The sequence below is a fragment of the Pelobates fuscus genome, chromosome 5 (assembly GCF_036172605.1).
Source record: "Pelobates fuscus isolate aPelFus1 chromosome 5, aPelFus1.pri, whole genome shotgun sequence".
In the NCBI taxonomy this organism is placed as follows: Eukaryota; Metazoa; Chordata; class Amphibia; order Anura; family Pelobatidae; genus Pelobates; species Pelobates fuscus.
The window spans coordinates 361,123,594-361,137,039 of NC_086321.1; the positions used below are offsets into that span (position 1 = coordinate 361,123,594).

Here is a 13,446-nt window from a genome sequence, read left to right on the forward strand (position 1 = left end):
GAAAGACATTTCACCAGTACATCACAAGGTTCAAAAGAGAGCACAACCGGACAGGACTCATCAGGCACTAATCAAGGTGAGAAAAGTACTTGTTTCTATTGCTAATGGGATTCTGTTTTTACTTCCCTGGTATGGGAATACAGTATCACTTGACACAAAGAACAGTGTAGGTTCGATATAAAAAGCAAATGCCATGGAAGCCAGTTATATGTGCCAGTTCTTTACAAATACAAAAAAAAAGTCCTGCGTTGAAACTCCCACTACTCTTGGGCGGCAGCAACAACCAAAGTACACATCAGCCCCAATACATACAGTAAAAACGAAAGTTACCTGCGCTCTTCCCAAATCCCTATGTATTTTTTAAACAAATGGAGGTTATTCAGTTACTCCAATGGCCATTAGAGGGCTAATGTAGGTGCCAGTTCTTTGCTTACGTTTTTCGATCGTTAAACATAACTCCAATTTTCACCGAACTCTTTGGCACTAAATGTGGTACCCAGCTTTAGTTAAAAAACAAGATATTTTTGATTACTTTGTCATACTATCTTTTGTGACATTAAGAACAGCACCAACACAACGTGAAAACTAAACTGTAAATATAATAGGTGGAGTGTTAGAAGTCATTTTATTCGTCTCTTTTTTTTTTTTTTCAATGATGAATCTCTGATTTGATCCGGAAATAAAATAAATATATTTTTTGGAATTTTTTTTAAAATCAAACCAATTTTTTTTTTTTTTTTTTTAAAGAGCCCTCGGTCCTAGTAAATATACAGCTAGGGTTATTCACTTGAGTGTGAATGGTTAGACGTCCAAAATAAAAGCAATGTACATGTGCAAAAGCACATTTTAGGTAAGAATAGCTTAATAATAAGTAGTCATTAAATGTGAAATCTGTTTTAAAGACAATTCATATTTTAGTGAAAAACCCACTATGTCTATAACCTCTGTACAGAGCTCCATCAATCGGAGCTTCAAACTTATCTACTTGTTAGATACATGAAATTCAGCTTCTGCTGTAGTAACATTATCCTGATATTAATAAAATAACTCAAAGACTTCCTTTGAGCAGATATACTACTAGTGATATAACAAAAACTTCTTAATACTACCCACAAACGGGAAATATGACATTCTGATTACAAATTAAAGTAATTTTTATTTTTTTGATTTTAAAGTTTAGAATTTTGTGTTTTGTTTCCATTCTGTCCATAATTTTTTTTTTTTAGCTACCTCTCTCCAAGTTTGTGTTACTTCGAAACTACCTCTTGATAATTATGTCATTGTATATATTCTCCAGGACATACCTGTATACTGTATCAGAGAATTATTAAAGAGATCCAATGGGCACAAGAACAACTTTAGCCTTGTGAAGATGTTTTGATGTATAGATCATGCTCCTGTAGTTTCTCTGCTTAATTCTCTGCCACTTAGAAGTTACATTACTTTTATATCTGTTTAAATAGCCCTAGCCACACCTCCCCTCGCTGTGACTCGCACAGCCTGCATGGAAAAAAATGGTTTAATTTTCAATCAAATGTTAACTTGCTTTATAAGCTTTTATCTCCTCCACTGTAATATGAACTTTATTTACACACAGGAGGCTCTTGCAGGGTCTAGAAGCCTATTAACAGAATAAATAGAATTTGCAATAAAGGAAGCTTAAACATTAGATCTCTCTTTACAGGAAGTGTTCATGGAGGCTGTACTAGGCACATGCAGGGAGGTGTGACTAGGGCTGCATAAACAAAGTTATTTAACTCCTGCAGATAACTGAACAGTGAGACTGCAGGGGCATGGTATTTTTGTTATACAAAACCCTTATAGAGTCTAGGAAACTATAAGATGATTTTACTTTCTGTTTTTAAGTTTTTATTAATGCTTTTAGTACTTAGAAGGACCTGTTGGAGATAAACAAATTATCAAGACTTTGTTATACCCCTATTACAATAATACATTATACTTGACAAATTAAAAAGGGAATGCAGTCTACAGAGCAAATGTAGAAACCAAGCCAGCATTATTTATTATCATTATTATTATTACATCAATAGAAAAAGAAAGTAGGGCAAATTTTGAATTATAAGAGAAAATAAACCATGTCACGTGGCTTGTATTGAGCAATGCCTTATGGTGAAGTTTTGATTCAGTTTATAATGCTAGCAGTGTCTGTTCGCTTGTATTGTTTATTTGCATAGAGGATCACACCCTGTAGCCCCCAGCACAATAAACAGCGTGACTATTGCGGGGTTTACAGTACGTCTTCAACAGGTTAAGGGCATTGCTGTGCTTTGGCGTGATTGATAATACGGTATGTATTATCAATCACGCCAACGCACAGCAACATCCGTAACCATTGACGGTCTATGTTGGCATACCAATCTACCTACTTATCTAGTCTAATGTGTTATTAAGTAACATGATGCTGAGTTAAGAGAAAAGGGACTGTCACTTTCACTACACTCATCCAGCCAGCATGTTGTTTTCTCAAATGAGTGCAATTCTTTCATTTTCACTCTACAAAGGGCTATACTTTCCTTTACCTAACTCTAAATGTGCGTGGTGCATGATGGTTGCGGGATCCAACTGTGTATGTTAGTAATTGTAATAAAAGATCCAGTGACAGTAATTTCAGGCTCTCAGTCTACAAGGGTTCAGAAAATCCGGAGCATGATGAAAGTTGCCATCATCATATGTCTTTATTAAGGCATGGATAATTGAAACATTCACACGGCTATTTACTAAGCAGAGGATACAAAGTCAATTTCAAGTTTAAGGGCAAAATAGTACGAAAAATTCTCTAGGTAAGCTATGCTACCTGTTTGTCTACTTTTGTTGTAAATTAGGAATTTGTAATTCCCCCTTTATTGAATAACCCTGTCAGTGTGCAATCATTCTTTTAGAGAATATTGACATTTATAGACTTCTCACCCAGTTCTTGATGAGCATTAATGGGTTACTCCAAGCACTATGACCACTTCAGTGATTTGGAATGGTCATGGTGCCTGGAGTCCGTATGTGCAGTGTTTTGCTACGAAGCGCTGTACATACAGAGCATGTATGCTGCCGGAGGTGTGACTCTATCCCAGCAGCCAAGCATGCTGGCTATAGAAATCTAATGGCGGTACACCCCCTTGTGCCGCCCATGTCCTTCCCTTTAGCCAGCCCTTCCTGACATCCCTTCAAACGGAGTGTTGTCAGCAGATGTGGATCAGGCTGAAAGAGAACTTGGCCTCAGCCTTGAAACAAAGGAGATTTAAATATTTTCTTTCTCTTTTTTTAGTGTGGGACCAGAATAGGAAGCATTATTCTGACCAAATTGTTTTTTTGTTTTTTTTTGGGATAATCCTTTAATAGAGATACAATCACATTGGCGTTAAGTCCAAATGATTCGTTTTGTTGGTCATGTGGAGTTTTGGAGCTACAGAAAAGGCAATGAACGATTTATATCAATCCCTGTCAGACCCTGACTAAGAACATCAGACGTTGCAGTATAGAAGAGTTCTAGTATAAGGGTTTCCTGGGCCCCAGCTCATGTACAAAATACAAAGTATGAAATACAAACACATAATATATTTACATTACCCATATTCTTCAATGCTGTATTAACCATAAACACTGTTGCATGTGGATATACAATATATATTCAGGACTTATGACATAATGTTACTTTCTCTGATTTTGTCTGTGAGAGAGAAAGTGGAACGTGAAATTACTATTGGAGGTAGTTAACTGGAAATGTAATTGATTAGCCAAAATTTATGACTACCTCATATAGCATAACTCAGCATTAGAGGACATTTTGAAAACGGAATGTGGAGTCATCATTTTAGAAGTATGTACTTTAGGATCTACACTTTATGAAGATTAAGAATGGAATCTGTTTTATTCTAATACATATTCAGCCTATATGCTATATATAGAAGTGTGTTTTAACATATGTGTTACACAATGTGAGTTTGGACACAGTAAAACCCTAAAAATGCCAACCTTGCTTGTTTGTTTTTTGGCATTCTACACTCAAATTTGAACAATTTCCATATTTTATGTATCTATGACATCACATGTCTTCACGTGATGCCCCATTTAACTAAGTTGGGTTTTATGAAAAGCCTAAATTCACTATAATGCTGTCATCAATAGGAACAACATACTCTTTTGCGTGTTAGACATCCAGTGTAAACATCTCGTAACTGATATAAACATTCAATTTTATCTATCTGTTATTTACAGAGATGTCTTCTGACCTTCCATTAATTATCGTCCCAGAAGAAGAAGACGATTTGGATATCAATGCCACCTCATATGCCGACTGTGGCCACTTTGTGGACTGGGACCGTTACCCCACTTTGAATGAAGGCAGTTGTACATTATCTGTGGAGATTCCCCAGTCTGTGAAGGACCTTAAACGGATGGCCAGGGAAGGACAGTGGGCCAACAAAAGAAGTCTACGCGCTGAGGCCTACAACCAAATAATTAAAAGCATCAGATGTCGTTTATTTACACCAGATGCCACTGTCTATCATGATGTATCTGAGCGCCTATTTGCCCATGGAGGTGTACATGATCACCCCATGCCTGATTTCCTAGAAGGTTGCCTCATGCCTGTCTATTGCCTCAATGCACGAGGGGAAACTGCTGTGAAGAAGATACTAATATGCATTGGAAACCAATATCCAGATATTACTTACAGTCCTTCTTTACCTGCAGTGGTATCCCTACTGCTGCATTTCAGCGAGGACGAGGCAGAGTGCTTTGAGAGAGCTTGTCGACTCATCTCATGTGTTGAGACTCACAAGTGCTACATTGACCAAAGCTACTTGGCCTATGAGGCCTCCAGCATGACCTTTGGTGATCTAAGCAAAAAATATTGCCAAGCAGGACATAAATTTATCACTTCCCATGCAGAAAATGCAATTGATATCTTCTCAGATTGGTTGATGTGGATATTTGGAGATTTACCCTTTGATTACGTAATCAGAGTCTTTGATGTTTTTCTTCTTGAGGGCAACAAGGTTCTCTACCGGGTGGCGTTAGCCCTGCTAAAACAGTACAGGATCCATGTGGACTCAGATGTTCAGGATCTTCAGACAGACATCCAGTGCTTCGTAAAAAATATAGCCCATCATATATCGGTGGAAAAACTGTTAGAGAAAGCGTTCAGCATTAGACTTTTTTCACACAAGGAGATGTGGCTTCTTCAGATGGCCAACAGAAAAGCTTTGTCCCAGAGTGGAATCACCGTGATGCAGCCAAGGTAAACTGTCAACTTGGAGTTTAAAGGTATATTACAGGCACCCAGACCACTTCAGCTCAGGTGTTTCCGGGAGTTCACTGGACCCTGGATATTTAAAATGATGCTTGATGTGCTCACGCTCTGCCTGTGGACATCCAGCGTCAGTGAAAACCCCATAGGAATGCACTGAGTCAATGCTTTCCTAATGTCCTTGCAATGCGAGCTGCACATGCGCATTAGATCCCCCCCATCGGATGATGTTCGAGGAGCACCGACCCAGCACTGAAGGGGGGAAGGGTTGCAAGGCATTGGGGTGAACAGAGGGTGCTATAGTGTTAGGAATACAACTTTAGATTTCCTTTAATAATCACACTTAGAGGGTCACCTCGCACATCACTTAACCTAAAGTGAATTCAGAGTCAATTTTACATTTAAGGGCAAAAAAAATCAAACTGTTAAAATTCTACGATTTCAACGATGTTCCATGCTTTGACCTTAAAATTACATATTCAAATTGAATTCCCAACAATTCTCACAGTGAATGGCCTGGCCTGTACATGTTAAAAATGAATTACCAATGAGATTCCATTCAAACAAGAACTTTCTTTAAAAATTGCGGTATAAACACACTATAAAAACATTGCAAACCGGCTGTTCCTGAATCATATACTTATTAGATGTTTGTAGTTACAACTAATATGTAAGAGCCAATCGTATCTTCCATGTTACTGGTGAGGTTTCACTATATTATCAACAGTATAAACAAATAATCACGTTGGGTGTTTACACTGTGAATACACTCCCTTTTATGTACAATACAATGCAAAATATTTTCTGTGCCTAAAATACTTTGAGAAACCACATGGTCCAGATGGACAGAGCGTATATTCACTAAAAAGTGACGCTCTCAGCCAATCAGCGACTCTGCATTTATAAAACTGGCTTGAAAAAGATTTGTTCGAGTACGGTATAAGCTCTTAAGATATGAGTGCGGCCAGGGGCCTGCTGATCCTATAACAATTTAGGTGAAGTTGTTAAGGTGCTTGGAGTGTTCCATTCAGCAACTATCCTTCAAAATCTCTACATTAGATTTGTCCCAATGTCAGAAGGGTCTCCATCATACTCCCATTATAATGTGATTACCATGGATTGACAGGGAATTATGGGAGCAGCTCAGAACTCCGAGTAGACAAATGTTTGACACTGCTGCTGTAGCATCCAACTAATTGAGTTTCATAGCAGCACTGGGTGGTCTGTAAGGTCACAATATCTCTCAATGATAAATGGTTACTTACTGTAGTCCAGTGAGGCTGATTAGAGTAAATAATGTGGCCAGTGTTTTGTAATCAGTCCCTCTGCTCCTTCAACAGGCAGCCCGCCTATATGTCAGTCGACATGGCGAATTTCAGCTCTGAAATTGTCACAGCCCAAGAGATGAGGGTGGTTTGGTCCTGGATCCCATCGAGGTTCTCACTCTACCCACCTGTACTCTTATTTTCTACGATGGAGCACGGCTACAGTCTGCAGAGGTAAAGGAGTTGTGTTGTCGGCAAAATGCAATTTATTCTTAATTTATAGATTGCTGAGAAAAAAAAGTCATACATAGTATTGTATGATCTAATCATTTGAACCTTAGAATGTTTATTAAAATTGATTTATTTGGCTATGCGTAACAGTAAACAATTTCAATATGTTTTCTGGCTTCTTTCAGTTAAAATAACTAAAAATAACCTTATGCCTTTCCTGGCAGGCTTTATTCACAATGTGAAGGATCGGAGCCCACAATTCTATTCATAAAGACCACGGCAAATGAGGTATGCATCATTCTTTAAAAGATCAAGTCCAAAACAGGACTGGTCTGCCCAGTAGAAGAAAAAACACTGTGACACTACCGGTCGCTAATCTTGAAAGCTTGTCAACTGGGGAAAAGGAGAAAATGCCTCCTGCCACCATTCAATTTCCCCTTTCCAGCTGTGGATTGAAAATACCCCATGGCATCCATTTAAACAGAGCCCAGGCTGAATTACTGCAATAACCATGTAGATGTACCTGTCACACTATTCACACATAAAGAACTTCAAAAGTGCTTTAGGAGTATGGAGTGTCCCTTTAAGAAACAATTTGGCCTTGTCCTCCCGGCAGTATAAACTCTAGTCCAAAAATATTGCTCTCCTAAAGTAGATTTTACCACCTCAACTGGAGGGCAGATCTATGCATATAAACTCTTTAATGGAGAGGATGTTTAAAGTGATAGTTTATTTCTTGCAGGTTTGTGGTGCCTTTCTCTCCACGGACTGGAGTGAAAGAAGAAAATGCTGCGGGCAAGTGGCCACCTTTTTTGGCACGGGAGAATGTTTTGTGTTTACGGTAAATTCCTCAAGTGGGGGGGGGGAGGGAGCAACAACAAAAAAACACTACACAAAATCCTAAAGACACGAATGCTTCTCTTTTTATATTTTCTACTAAGTCTCTATTTCAGCATTCACTAATCATGATTTTTTTTTGTGAACAGCATGGCAATGAAACAGTTAAGAAAGATTGACACACCTTTACATCAACCTCACCTAGCTGTTTCTATCAGTAATGCCTCTGTCTCGAATACACTTAGTGTTCTTTGACTATTTTGTAATGTAACCACTGACATCCTAATGTAACGTGTAAAGCGCTGAATTACAATGCACTCAGTACGAGAGACTCGTAAAGGTTGTATCTTGTATTGTGTGATATACTCGAACGCAAAAGTGCCTTTTAAACTCTATCACTTTAACTAAATAGCAGGTCTTCTATTGACATCTGTGTCAAAACTGCTAAGTATCAGATACAATCTCTTTTAATAGAATCCAGCCCAAGACAGTATCTGAAAACATCACAGACAGTAATCATGTCGAATGTCAATCACATTCTTTTTACAGAAACTACAACAGCATCAACAGTTAATGTTACTAGTCCCTTTTGTGACTTGTCTCGGATCATATCCCAAATCATATTGTCCTTGAGAACTGTAGAAATATGTCCTTCTCACCCGAAACCAGTCTGACCCTGACTATTACTGCCAGTATCTGTCCTGCCATGTCCTATATTGTCCTGGTAGGAAGCAGATTGAACCTGCCTAAAATTCATATCAAGCATTCATTCAAGCAGGAATTAAATAGTTTAGGCAAAACGTGCCTGTTTTTTTCAGCCTGACTATCTGAGCATATATTTTACAATTCAATCCAAGCACTGTAGCTACTGCAGTTTGCTGTGGTGGTTATGCGGCCAGGAGTGGCCTGGTGCCTTCCCACTGTAGTCAGATTGTTTTTTAATAATCAGTTGATGTTTTCAACTAATGGACGAGGTACTACTGCAGGGCTTACCTGAGGGGTGCTAACAGAAGTTCCCGCTTAGGAACCTACAGTTCTCCGGCAGTTGGAGTGGAGGCAGGGAACGGTGATCCCTGGGATCATATGACTACATAAAATAGGGAGCACCAGGGCACTCCTGGCACCATAACCATTGCTGTGTCACGACACTCCTTAGTTAATATGCCCTCGTGCAGTACTCACACTCACCACTGTTTCTGGTTGGCACTGTTTCTCATTTCTTTTTCTTATATATGTATATGTATATGTATGTATATATATATATATATATATATATCTCTATATATCCTTTGGTTTTCTTTAATACATTTTGTTAATTGCTCCATTCATCGTGCCCTTGCATTATTTCTCTGCTAAGTTGGTTCCCACATTTAAAGGGACAGTGCTGTCGTAGGGCAGCCCCCCTTCATGTCCTTACATGCTGCAAGTTAAAGTGGTTATAGTTCTTGGAGTGTTCTTTTAATTCTCCACAAAACCCCACAAAGTTAAATATTTTAATTTTAAAGAACTAAAACACCCATAATACACCTGTGGTTCTTTTACTTTATGATTTATTCGTTATGAGTATTTGTACTCGTCTTGCACTTTAAATCTAATTCCTTTTATTAAACCATTTGTAGGTACGGCCAGAGATGGAGAGGTTTGAGTGGGTGGTAGTAAAAAAGCCAGAAATGGGGATGGCAGCCCCCCCTTCGCCGCGTTCCAGACCGCGTTCCTATTCTCATGGGTCCCGTCTTGCACCTCCATTGCATCACCCATCACCTCCAAAATTGTCGTCAGCTCCCAGCAGCCCCTCTCAGCTGTCCAACTTCCTCGCTGTGCCAATAGAAGCAGCCCCAGCACGCCTCTCTCCGTTCCTGTCTGTTCGTCACTTCCAGCTACCGTCTAAAACAGCCTCCATGTTCATGTCTGGGAACAATCAAGGCATAATCATTGGTAAGACTTCAAAAATGGCTTAAATTCTCTCTAGATAAAATGGCACCAAAGTCTGCCATAAACACAGGGCCGTCTTTAACGCGGTGCAAATGGGGCAGCTGGCCCGAGCCCAGTGGCTTCAGAGGGCCCAAAGCAGCTGCCCTGTGGGCCCTACTGCCCTCAAGAAAAAATTTGCCGCAAGCTGGGGGCCCACATACTAAGTAGGCCCACCGGGTGGCCCGTGCACCTAGAGCCACCTGGTGGGCTTGTTTTTAGCTGGGGCCAGGTCGCGCACTGTGGCCCTTTAACAGTGTGTCTGAGTGTCAGTGTATCTATCAGTGTATGTGTGAATATATCTCTCAGTATGTCTGTCAGTGTATGTGCCTCTGTCTGCTTGTTTTTGTGTCAGTATGTCTATCCGCGTGTGTGTGTCTATCCCTTAATGTTCTCCTGGCTGAGTGTGATAGGAGTTATAGTCCAGAAAACCAATTATCATAAGTTCCCCTTAAAGGCAACTTCACTTTTCTGGAATTTAATATTATGCTTACTTATTTTTTTTCTATATTTTACAAACATGTTTTATATGAAGTATATTTATTTAACTGCAAATGCTCAAGAGATTTTTGATATTTCACTAAACACCTATTTTTTAGGTGGTGGGGGCGGACAGGCCTTGAACATTGATGCCGACCTGAACATTGGCAGAACCGAGCACTGTGAAACTTTTGATAACCCCCCTCTCTGTGAAGAGAACTTCCATATTCAGCATCTTGAGGTTTGGGGGTGCCAAGATTTCGGAAACTAACAGAAAAACCACTTTGGACAAGCTAAGGTCAATCAGCGTTGTGTACGCACCAGATACAATCTACGAACAGACACCAACAATGGGAGCTGGGGGACGGACAAAAGAAACTTTGTGTGTTCATAAACCCCTGTGCATTGTACTATGGAGATGGACTATAAGCTAAACATAATATATAGAGAACAAACAAAAAAAAACACCCCAGTATATTTTCACCCCTAGAGTTCAATGCACTAAAGACTTAAACATAAAATGAAATTTACACAAAACAAGACTCTGGGTGAAGGCAAAAATTACTTCAACTTGGTTTTCTGCAGTCCCAATTGTGAGACAGTGGAACACAAATGTAAAAAAATGACAAAAAAAGAACTTATCTTGTTAAAAATGCAAACTATTTTGTCAGTGCAGGGACTGTGTCTCTGCAGATCACATATATGACATATGTTATCACTGACTGTATGCTTTTTACAAATACACCTAGTGTTTTGAAAATGTCATCACCTCGCCCCCCACCCCCCCACCCCCACACCCCCTTGAGTATTTCAAGGATGAAATAAAATGGTGTTCCTTTCTCTAAGGAGAAAAAAAATATGATTATCCACTTGATAGTAAGGGGTTACTGTGCAACCTATTTACTTACAATGTAAGAATTAAATCACATTCTGCAATAGATTATAGTGACTTGCTTTCTCAAATATAAGATAATATAAATATCTATGATATATAAGTATATATAACTTACTAAAAACAAAAAAAAAAACATAATTTCATAGTAACATTAAGATAAATGTGACTGTCTTTATATCGACACATAATACTATTACTACTAATAATATTCAATACAGCTTGGATATTTTGCAATGTACAGCAAAGGTTCTAAATATGGAGACTAGCAATGCCTGTCTGTAATCACAAACACCAATGCTACAAATCTTACCACTTAACCCAACAAGGTAACACCGAGTCCAGTACATGTAGCCTGGTGTTAGCACTGACAGCATACACTGAGAGGCACCACCAAGTTGCTAGGATTGTGTACCGAAATATTTGTTCAGAATATGGGCCAGACCTGCCTAAGTCTGCAGGGTGGCCCATAAGTTCCTACCCATCCAGCACACAGATACACTGGTTACGGTACATAAGATATATGGATCGGTAGGGACTTATGGGCCACTCTGTAGATGGGAGATACCACAAAGGTTAGTTGAGAATGACAGGGCTAGGATCCTGTGGGACTTTGAGATCCAGACAGACAGGTCAACAAGTATTGGCCACCGACATTGTGGTGGTAGACAAGGAACGGAAGACTGCAGTTGTGGTGAATGTGGTGATACTCAGTGACCATAACATCAGGAAGAAGGAACATGAGAAGAAGGACGAATACCAAGGACTGAAAGAGGAACTAGAAAGAATGTGGAATGTGAAGGCAGTAGTAGTCCCAGTTGTGATAGGAGCACTCGGGGCAGTGACCCCCAAGTTGGGAGAGTGGCTTAAGCAGAATCCAGGTGGCACATCTGAGATGGCTGTCCAGAAGAGTGCAGTTCTAGAAACAGCTAAGATACTGCACAGAACCTTCAGACTCCCAGGCCTCTGGTAGAGAACCCGAGAATGAGTCCTACACGAAAATACCACTAGTGATACCGGAGAAACTGACGGAAGCCAAGCACAGAGAGATGGACACAGGTTTCTTCAGGAAGGAAGAGATTCTTTATTGGATCACCGATCGGGACTCAGAGGGACTAGCGTCACCAAAATACAGCAAAGTCTGAGTACTGAATACATAGAGTACATTCCTTATATAGCACTGTAGCTCCTCCCACAATTAACTACACCCACACATACCCTTAACCTATTTAATGAATAGAGTCTAAACTCATCCATCCGGTCTAACCACGTGGCTCATCTGATACAAAGGAGAGGGACGCGTAATTCCAGTTCTTACATTCCTGCACCTGGTCAGTACAGTGATAACAGTATCTTAGCTACGTGTAATTAACTAACTGATACTACAAACACATATACATACATATGCCTTGTGGCAATCTTAGCCTGCTAAACTTGTATTTTACTGGAATTACATCACATTCCCCCCTTTGATGCCTCTGATATTTCACAATTACTTGAGGCATCACTTAACCTTGGTTTGCATATACCTCAGGTTACCATGAACCAGACCAGACTTATCTTATGATGTGAATCTTTTAACACTCATCTTCCTGCATTGGTTCTCCTTGATCTAGAGCCTTATACTTATATATCGCCATTATCTGTGCAGCAGCCTTCCTCTCTGCTATACTTCCTATCAGGCTTTGCACAGACCTAACTACTAAGGGTATAAGACACGGTAGGAGTAGACACAACAGTAAAATCAGTAGGACTCCACCTACCACTGCCTTAAGCCCTCCAAACCACTCATACCAGCTACCAAACCAACTACTTGGATTGTACCCTTTCCATACCTGAGTAGGCACATGCGCTAGTTTAACCATATGGCTAGTAAGCTCAGCTATTGCTTGCCCTTCGTCATCTATTTGAAGACAGCAATTGCTCAGGTTAAACTTCCCACATACACCTCCCTCTACTGCCAAAAGGTAATCCAAGGCTAATCTATTTTGGTACACTGCTGTCCTCATCCTGGTATTATGCTTCGCTAGAAGATTGAGTGCTTGTGAGGTCTCATTAGTAATAATCTCAACCACCGCCTGTAATCTTATAATACGGTTGAGCATATAAATTGGGGTTCTATAACCAAAGGTACCATCTTCTGCCCACGTGGCTGGCCCATAATAATCTATGATACGCTGGGGAGGCCATTCATTATCTTCCCAGGTGCCTATCTCTAAGGGTCCCCTTTTCTTCCTATGATTCACATCATACACTTTAACACCTAAAGTCTCACCTGTTTCAATCGGTAACATGAAGAAGGATGGTTTGAGCATACCCAACACACATGCCCCTTCCCAGTCCTGTGGCAACTCCGAATAGGCTTTCTTACCACAGATCCAGTACAAATTTGCTGGGGCTCTCCAGGTAGATGTGATGGATAAATCAAACCACACATCCTTTAAACTGGCATATCTAGCAAACGGGTTAGATGGTTCTGAGACATTTGAAGCCGACCACCAAGTTGTATT

General features: G+C 39.9%; 1 protein-coding gene across 1 annotated transcript; it reads left to right on the forward strand.

Annotated features, from left to right (window-relative positions):
• LOC134610405 (TBC1 domain family member 24-like) lies at nucleotides 1–10,684 on the forward strand. Its single transcript, XM_063453360.1, has 7 exons — nucleotides 1–76; nucleotides 4,231–5,254; nucleotides 6,604–6,762; nucleotides 6,984–7,047; nucleotides 7,502–7,600; nucleotides 9,216–9,531; nucleotides 10,164–10,684. Exons 2-7 carry the CDS (start codon nucleotides 4,233–4,235, stop codon nucleotides 10,313–10,315), a joined length of 1,812 nt encoding a protein of 603 aa, XP_063309430.1. The 5' UTR covers nucleotides 1–76; nucleotides 4,231–4,232; the 3' UTR covers nucleotides 10,316–10,684.
• Nucleotides 10,685–13,446: the final 2,762 nt, after the last annotated feature.

Coding starts and splice junctions, on each gene's coding strand:
- LOC134610405 (XM_063453360.1), top strand. CDS start 4,233: ATGTCTTCTGACCTTCCATTAATTATCGTCCCAGAAGAAGAAGACGAT. Junction 6,763..6,983: donor CACGGCTACAGTCTGCAGAG/GTAAAGGAGTTG, acceptor CTTTCCTGGCAG/GCTTTATTCACAATGTGAAG. Junction 9,532..10,163: donor CAATCAAGGCATAATCATTG/GTAAGACTTCAA, acceptor CCTATTTTTTAG/GTGGTGGGGGCGGACAGGCC.